This window comes from Desmodus rotundus, chromosome 2 (assembly GCF_022682495.2).
Source record: "Desmodus rotundus isolate HL8 chromosome 2, HLdesRot8A.1, whole genome shotgun sequence".
NCBI classification, from domain to species: Eukaryota; Metazoa; Chordata; class Mammalia; order Chiroptera; family Phyllostomidae; genus Desmodus; species Desmodus rotundus.
Genome location: NC_071388.1, coordinates 195,250,641 through 195,259,790, shown reverse-complemented (window position 1 = coordinate 195,259,790; position 9,150 = coordinate 195,250,641). Strand labels below are relative to the sequence as shown.

The 9,150-nt window shown below is 57.1% G+C and overlaps 1 protein-coding gene across 1 annotated transcript; it reads right to left on the bottom strand.

Annotated features, from left to right (window-relative positions):
- DES (desmin) lies at positions 1 to 7,145 on the bottom strand. The gene is made up of 9 exons (XM_024563885.4): positions 6,464 to 7,145; positions 5,441 to 5,501; positions 5,226 to 5,321; positions 4,919 to 5,080; positions 4,644 to 4,769; positions 4,011 to 4,231; positions 2,768 to 2,811; positions 1,025 to 1,107; positions 1 to 811 (listed from the first exon to the last, which is right to left on the bottom strand). Exons 1-9 carry the CDS (start codon positions 7,039 to 7,041, stop codon positions 770 to 772), a joined length of 1,413 nt encoding a protein of 470 aa, XP_024419653.1. The 5' UTR covers positions 7,042 to 7,145; the 3' UTR covers positions 1 to 769.
- Positions 7,146 to 9,150: the final 2,005 nt, after the last annotated feature.

The window sequence follows — 9,150 nt, the reverse complement described above, 5'->3', positions numbered from 1 at the left end:
TACTAGGCTTGTGCTTATCTTTTTATTGTTTCTGCCCGAGCCCCTGCAGTGGGGGAGGGGCAGGACAGGGAGGTGGGCACCCCTGCCACCTGCCTGAGACCACTCTTGCCTCTCTCCTCTCCTTTCCTCTCAGCATCTCACCCACCCTCTCTCCTTCTGAATTGCATACTCCCACATCTGGCACCTTCGGGGGTTCCCTCTTGCAGCCCTTGCTTTCTAAGCTTACCTTGGGTGTGGAAGGGACTCTGGGGTTAATTTAGTGCCCCCAGTCTCCACAGGGACTATGGGGTTAATTTAATGTCCCCTAGTCTCCATAGGGGACTAGTACCCCAGTTACCAACCCAGCTTACTAAGGAGGCCCTTTCTTTTTTCTGACCCAGGCTGGAGAGTGGGGAGGTCCACCCGGTGGGTCCCAACACCCTGCTGGGGTAGGGATCCCTCTCCAAAGCCAGAGGCTAGGGCCTGGGGTCACAGAGGTAGAGGGGCAGGGTCACTACTTTGCCGAGGCTGCATCCGGGCCCTGCCCAGCTCACCCTAAGGCTGGCCAAGAGCCAGGCTGGCTCACTTCCAACATCCAGGACTCACACTGCTGGGGGCTCCCTATGGGGCAGGGATGGGCCATGTCCCCTGTGGAGACCATGAGGGGTGGCTGGTGAGCGGGGGTCAGAGGCTGTGAGGGAGCACTGTGCTGGGGTGGGAGGAGGCTGGCTTCAGGGGGCGGTGAGTACAGGGGCAAGGACGGTCTCTGGTGGCAGAGGGATCTCTGGCTTTAGAGCACCTCGTGCTGCTGCTGTGTGGCCTCACTGACGACCTAGGGAGGAAGAGAAACCCAGTCCAATCCAGTGCCCGCAGGAAAATGGAGCCACAGCCAGCCGTGCCCCACCCCCTCCCAGAACAGCAGGAACCCCCTCTCCTTCACACAGGGACTCACCCAAGCATGGTTGGTGGAAAACACTTGGCTGCCAGCCCCCCAGACACACCCCATGGCCCCCACCAAAGCTAAGGGACAGGGAAGACGGCTCACCTCCCCGTCCCGGGTCTCAATCGTCTTGATCATCACTGTCTTCTTGGTATGGACCTCAGAACCCCTTTGCTCAGGGCTTGTTTCTGTAACAGATCCATCCGCATGCTCAGCCTGCCCAGCTGGTCTAGGCCCAGGCTGCTCCAGGGGCTGGGAGTCCACCTCTGGTCCCACGGGAGGAGCCCAGAAGACTTCCACCCCTCCAGATGGGCCCAGTACTTGTTCAGCTGGCCTTTATCACCTATTCTTGAGCCCAGGGAGTGGCTCAGCAGACCCCAGGCCTAGTCCCACAGCTGAGGTGGGATCAGGAACCAGGTGAGAGTCAGTTCAGGCGGGAGGGACCCGCAGGCCCAGGCCACCCAGCACCCCCATCCCCCACACATCTCCTTGCTCCCCCTCCACCTCTGGGCTGCAGGAGAGCCCTGCATGAATTTGTACCCTGACAAAATTGCATAGCCCAGTCCCAAGATACTGTCTTAGAGTGCCCCATGGAACCCCGCCCGCTTTAAGACTCTGGATGAGCAACTTGATGTCTCAATGAGAGATGGACAGGAGTCAGCCATCGATTCAGTGTGTGGGTAGCCAGTGACACGCCCCGCTGTGCCTCAGTTTCTTCACTGTGAAATGGTGGCTATGATACTTGCCCTGTCATGGCCACGGGACTATTAATCTCCAAAGAAGCCTGAGGCAGTTTTAAATGCAAGGCTCACCCTCGGTGTCTGTATAAACTCCCAACTAAAAAGAGAGGCTCTGAGTTTTATAGGAGGGGTCAAATGTAGGTCCCTGGTATTAAGAGCGTGTTGTTGGTGAATCTCCTCAGTGAGCCACCAGCCTGTGGCGAACGCTGGAACTCTGTGGAGCCAGCACGCATTTTTTTCCTGATGGAAATGAACATCGAAGATATAAATGGTTTGATCTAGGAAAGGCGAAGCTGCCAAGAATTCCAACTTCCTTTCCTAATGTATCATTATAGTGTGTTTTTCTGTTCTCCGGGGTTGGGAAGCCACACAACCTCCATGTTACTAATGGCAGAATGGCACAGTGCCCTGGGAGCTCCTCCTTCTAATTGTTTGGCTTCGCTAAGGTTTGGCTTCGCTAAGGTTTGGCTTCATTGTTTTAAAATGCATCCAACAGCTCTCTCCAGCAAACTGGAGGTGTTCAACAAGCAGCTGAAAGGGGTGGGGGTAGCAGCATGGGGTGGCACTTGGCACCTTGTGAAATAGATAGACAATGGGTGGTGGGTGCTTTATAGCCCCGGGGGTATGGTTCTAGATGCTTCTGCTGCCAGGCCCCCAAGGACACCCCTGGTTCCCTCAGAGTTCGGGTATATTAAGAAACAGAAGCTGGCCCTGGTCAGGTAGGTCAGTTGGTTAGAGCATTGTCCTGATACACCAAGGTTGTGGGTTCGATCCCCACTCAGGGCACATATGAGAATCAACTAATGAATGCATAAATAAGTGGAACAGCAAATTGATCTCTCTCTCTCTCAAATCAATTCTACAGAGACAGAAGCTGTTTGCTGACGTTCGATACTTCCAGAAGGTGCAGGGCACATGGTCAACACAATACCATGAGATAATAAAATAAAATGATCTCTTTGTCAGAAGACGCCTCTACCTAAGCTTCCCCCCTCCCCGCAGCAGCCCCCTTCTCTCCCCAGACCTCAGTCCTGTCCTCACAGTTCCATCCTCCCCTTCCGGCTGGCCTTGGGCAGTGCCCATGCGAGATTCCTGTCCCCACACTCACCTCGAAAGTTGAGGGCAGAGAAGGTCTGGATAGGAAGGTTGATCCTGAAAGGGGAGACATCAAATCCCCAAAGGGTTAGGACCCTCCATCTCTCCTGTGACCACCTATCAAAGCTGGCCCTGGTCCTGTGTAAACACCATCCTCAGCTGTCCCAGCACTCCCACCGTCACACCGCACAGGACATGGGGTCAAAGGCCAACTTCAGCGGTCCCAGGAACTGTCCCTCTGGGAGGATCACCCATCCCACCTCTGACCTTCTGACGTGTCACCAACACCCCCAGTCCCGCTGCACTCTCCAGCTCCCTGGGATGTCCTTCTTGCTCCTGACACCGCAGGAGTGTGGACAGCAGCTCAGGGGACATCCATGCTGTGCACCCACCCCCGGCCGGGCTGGGAACCCCTGGCCCACCCACCAGAGGCCTGGTTCCGGGAACTGCCACTTGAAGGTCACTCCATGTAGGTGTTATTCTGTGAAAACCCAACTCTGTGTGTACGTCCACATCTCAACATGTCTGCTGATTTTTAAACACTTGATATTATCGCTTGTATGAGTATCCACGGGCATCAGGTTTTTTGAGTTAATGACCTCTCTTAAATTGAGGTTAAGTTTACAAACAGCAAAATGCACGGATCTTCAGGGTGCGACCCAGTGGGTTCTTACCACTGTCTACCTCCGTGCAACCTCAAGTCTGAATCAAGATACATTTCCTTCACCCCGGCAGGTGGCCTCACGTCCCCTTCCCATCGCATGCTGTTTTCTGTGTCTAGAGGTGAGTTGACGTGTCTGGGCGTGTCATTCTGAGACTCACAGGGGTGTGTGCGTGTGCACACATGTGTGGCCTCAGTGCACAAGTCTGCACCCTCTCTTTTAGCCTCTATCCAAGGCTCTCTGTCTCTGTCTGCCCCTCCCTTTCCCGCCTCATCCTTCCACACTTTGCTCTCATCTCTCCCTTGACTGGCAGTAATATTTTATTACCGTTTGCTGAACACGGTTTTATGCTGCTGGTTCTTAATCCTGAAGGTAGATGAGGGAATAGTTATATTTCTCTTTTTATAAAAGCTATTAATTAAATCACTGATTTTACCCAGGTGGCCTTGGTTAATTCTCTGCAATTAGTGGAGTGGTGACTTCTTGTACAACATTGTTTTCAGATCCTGTTGACGTGATGCTGAGCCCCCTTGGGGGAGCAACGGGCCCCAGCGTCCCTCAGAACCCCACCACCAGCCCTGCCTTGCTCCTCACCGGCTCTCCTCGCCCTCCAGCAGCTTCCGGTAGGTGGCAATCTCCACATCCAGGGCCATCTTGACATTGAGCAGGTCTTGGTACTCGCGCAGGTGGCGGGCCATCTCATCTTTGAGGTGACGGATCTCCTCCTCTAGGCGAGCAATGTTGTCCTGGTAGCCGCTGGCCTCACTAGCAAAGCGGTCCTCCAGCTCCCGCATCTGCCTCATCAGGGAATCATTCTGCAGGGGAGGGACACCCAGGTCAAGGTCAGGCCGTGGGAAGTGAGGGGGGAATTGGGGATCCAGGATGGGGGAAAGATAGCCTCAGGGCTGGGGGCAAGCCCAGATGGCCAGGTCCAGGAGTCGTTAAACTATTCTGACCCAAGGAACCCTGAACTCAAATGAAGTGTTACGTGGGGACTCGGAGAGTGGAACTGATAAAAGGCAGCATCGCTGTTCAGCCTCCACGCCCCCATGTAGGCGCCTCATGATGTCCTGAGAGCCCACCTGGCAATCCACCTGTTTTTACCCCTGTGGTAGACTTGAGGAGACAGAGGCCCAGAGAGGGCATGTGATGGGCCCAAGGTCACAGAGTGAGGGTGTGAGCTGCAGGCAGGAAGGGCTGGGCCAGGCGAGGTGGACAGGGACTCACAGTGCCCTTGAGGGCATCGATCTCACAGGTGTAGGACTGGATCTGGTGTCGGTACTCCATCATCTCCTGCTTGGCCTGGCGCAGCGCGTCATTGTTCTTGTTGGCTGCCTGGGTCAGGTCAGACACCTACGGGCAGAGAGGGGCCCTGAGGTGAGGAGGATGCAGGATGCGGGTCGGGGTGGGCAAGGGAGCATGGAGACCCAGGCTCACCCTCTTCCCCATGGACGGAGCCACTGGAAGCACTTCCAAACCCGGCTAGGGGCCAGGCCGCCCACCTTGGACTTGTACCACTCCTCAGCTTCGGAGATGTTCTTAGCCGCAATGGACTCATACTGGGCCCGGATGTCCCTGAGGGCGGCAGTGAGGTCTGGCTTGGTCATGTCCATCTCCACGTGGACCTGCTGTTCCTGGAGCTGGGCCTGTAGCTCTCGGATCTCCTGCAGAATGGGGTGCGTCTGAGCTTCAGTCCCCAACCAGGCCCCACACAGCAAGCACCCTCACAGCCCCACACCCAGAGCCCAGCGCCACCATTCTCCCTTTCACCAGCATCTAAGGACCCTGAGGAGGAGGCCCAGAGCATACCTCTTCGTGCACTTTCTTAAGGAATGCGATTTCCTCGTTGAGAGATTCGATCCTGCGCTCCAGGTCAATTCGAGCTAGAGTGGCTGCATCCACATCCTGGGAGAGGTCAAGCAAGAGGGAGAGGGTGACTGATCACCCAGGGAGGGCCAAGGGAGACCAGGGGCCACACAAAGGGACAGAGGGGTAAGGCCGCTGGGGGTTCAAACGGGGCTCACCGATCGGAAGGCAGCCAAATTGTTCTCTGCTTCTTCTTTCAGTTGAATCTCCTCTTGCAGCCTAGTGGGGACAAACAGATAGTTGGTGGGGATAAACCTGGCCCCGGAGATGATTGGCGGGGGCGGGGTGCTACCCAGAGAGTGGGCTAACAGCAGAGAAAGGAGGCCTTGGCTGCTGCCACGTAGAGACAGGAGGCCCCGCCCAACCAGGGAGGGGACAGGAAGTGGCCCCATCTCTACCCTAGAGCCACACCCTGGAAGTCAATGTCCCCATCAGATTGTGACCTCCCTAGGATTAGGAACTGTGTCTATTTTATCTACCTCTGTGTTCCTGGTTCCTAGCCCCAGCTCGGCCCATGTAGGCGCTCAATTCATGGTGGTGACCTGGGTGGCAGGGCCTTGACCCTGCTCACTTGGGCTGTCAGAAGCAGGGCCCAAGAGCCCTCGCTCCACACTTGCTGCCCTTTGGTACTGGGAGCCCCGGGAAGCCCTCCATCCACCGCTCAGCTTCCTGAGGGCTACAGCCCCCACCCTCTCTCCACTTTCCTCTAGACCATCTGTTCCCCTGTGAAACAGCACAGCCTCACCAGGGCGGGGAGGTGGGGGGGAGGCCAAGATGCCCACTCTACCCCCTCCCCAGGGTCTCATCACAGGTGAGCTGAGAGCTACTGTTTGGGTTCCCCACCGCCTCCCCTTCCCAGCTGGCCCGTTTCCTCATCTCCTGTCAACCTCGCCTTCCCCCGTGACTACACCTGAGCCTCCTTCCTCCACCCATCTGCATGCCCAACAGCCACCAACATCACCCCATCATCTTAAGATGCTTTTAAAGGGGGCGGTCCACAGGTCTCCCATTCCCACCCCATAGTGTCCCCAAAACGCCTCTGTTGCAGAGGGGGAGCACAGGAGAGAGACCTGAAGTCCATCTCCACTCAGGGGACACAGGTAGATGGCCTTCTCCCTGCGCGGGGCAGGAGAGGGTCCTTGGCCCATGGAAAGAGGTTTCTGGGAGCACTAGGTTCTCACTTGGCCTTGAGCCGCTGCAGGTCGTCCAGCAGGTTGTCGCGCTCCACCTCGACGCGGGAGCGCTGGTTGGTGAGCACCTCCACCTGGCGCCGCAGCTCGCGCAGCTCCTCCTCGTAGATCTCGGCGACTCGGGTGGGCTCGCGGCCCTTGAGCCGGTTCACCTCGGCAGCAAGCGCCGCGTTCTGCTGCTCCAGGAAGCGCACCTTCTCGATGTAGTTGGCGAAGCGGTCGTTGAGCTCCTGCAGCTCCACCTTCTCGTTGGTGCGCGTGGTCAGGAACTCCTGGTTCACGGCATCCGCCAGCGAGAAGTCCAGCAGCTCGCCCGCGCCGTAGGAGGAGGGCCCGCGGGCTGATCCCAGCCGACTGGCCCGCAGCGATCCCAGGCCCCCTGCCCCGCCCGACGTGCGCGACACCTGGTACACGCGGGACGTCATCGAGCTCGAGGAGCCCTTGGTGCCAAAGCCAGCGCGCGGGAACACGGGCGAGCTTAGCGGGGAGCCGAACGTGAAGGCCGGGGACCCGCCGAAGGTGCGGCGGTAGGAGGACACGCGCTGGCTGGAAGAGTAGGCCTGGCTCATGGTGGCGGCGCGGGCGAGGCTGAGCGGAGCAGAGGAGGCGGCAGGCGGGCGGCCGGCCGACTGGAAAGTGGATGCAGCAGGGGACACAGGGCCCCCAGCCGTCCGCACTATTTGTATCCCTCCTGACATCAGCCCCCTCCGCCCCTCCCCTGACAGCTGCAGGATCCGGCTGTCCTGCCAGGAAAGGGCGGCCACTGGCGTGGGGGCGGGGAGGCCAGCTCCCCCGCAAGAGGCCTTCGCCCCTCGGCAGGCTGGTGGGGGGCTCGTGAGAGGTGTGGGAGAGAGGCCCAACCTAGGAGGGCCAGAAGATGGACCGGCCTGCCGATCACTTCAACAGGGCAGCAAGCACGCCTGGAACCCCTTGCAGGCCCCTTTCAGCCTTTGGGTGCCTGCCTCCGCGTGGGGGTGGCCAGGGAGAGCCAGGGAGAGACTTCCATTTAGTTCGTGGGCCTCTTTTTTTGCTCCAACATGAGACTTTGGGTCATTTCCTGACAGAACAAGGCCTGCTCCCAAGAAAGCCTCCAAGTCACCTTTTTTCTGAAGATTCTCTGGTAGCGGCAGAGGTTGGGGAGGGCTCAAAGACCAGGAGTCCACCAGCCTCACCCAGAGGAGGAGGAGGGTCTCTAGGCAGGCCTGAGGATATGAGCAGGCCGGCCCTAAGGGCAGAGAGCAGCAGAGCTGGCCTGCTCAGGTATGTCCATTGGCACCTGGATTCCAGCTCTGAGCCTCAATTTCCCCCTAGACTAGCAGACGCCCTTTCCCCGCCCCCTGCTGATGAGGGCAGGGCCTCAAGTTTATAAACAAGAGGGTGATTTCCAGCAAGGGTCTGATGTACTTTCAGTTTCCAGTCACAGTGAACACTCTCTCACCCCCACGCCACCACCAACTTCACCTGCCTTCTGCCCTTGTGTCCACTCCACCCCTCTCTGAATCACCCCCCTGCGCACACCACCCACGCCCACGCCCCACGCCCACACACTCCAGGGGTTTGTGTTTTGTCAGGAGCCCCATGTCAACCCAGCCATCTCTCTGGCAACAACAGCTGCCAACCCGAAATACCAGAGCTGGTATTTATAGAGGAGAATGCACGGGTCCAGTAAACAAGTGTGCAGGAGAGAAGCTCGGGGGTGGCAGCCTGTACCTGAGGAGCAGGCCTGAGAGTCGGAGGGAGGCTGGGGGTGATAAGCTGCCCTCACTTCCCACCCCCATAATGCTCTGAGCCCCCAGCAGGAACGGAGTTCTGCAGAGGGCTTGCCCATTCCTTCACAGCCCTGCTCCTTAGTGCAAGGCCCTGGCCGATGACCCCAAAGGACATGCCCACTTCTCCGTGAACGCTGGCTGTCGCTACACCTCCACCCAGCCCTCTACAGGCCTCTCTTAGGCCTGCCCTTTTGGAAGGCAAACCTTGGAAATAACGTGCTGGTCCTCCCCTAGCTCTTCCATCACTAGCAGGACTAATTACTAGCAGACAACTCCTTGACTTCTCTGTGTCCTCCTTGTAAAGTGAGAATGTTAGCCTCTCCATGTTTAACCTATAGCTGTTTGAAGAGGTTCAGGTAACAAATATAATAATAATACCTTATATGTACTGAGCACCTATTGTATACCACTCTGCGGAGCACTCACCACCCATGTTTCCCAATTCTGCAAGAACCAAATGAGGTAGGAACTAATATCAGACCCATTTTGTAGCTCAGGAAGCTACAAAATGGGTCTGACTCCAGCGCCCTTGCTGTACCCCCAGGGTGGGCGTGAATGTGCCAGGTGACCTGTAAAGGGCTTTGTTACTGCTGTCTTTTCAAAGCCCTTTCACATTAAGTGTCTAATTTTTACCCAAGAGACAAGCTTATGAGGTGGGTGGGGAGTTCCAGCTATTCATATCCAGGCTTCGAGTCACTGCAAGCTGTTGCGTTCTGGTTATTTTTGTGTCTCATCTCCCAAACTAGATTCTAGGCTCCTGGAGAATTTTGGAGACCATGTGGGTTCTTAGCACATCTAAGGCAGCACTGTCCTTGTTGTAGTTAAAAGCGGCCTTCGAGCTTTCCCTCCCATCCCCTTATTGTGGTAACAAATGACATGTACACACATACCGTGGGGGATGGGTGACCC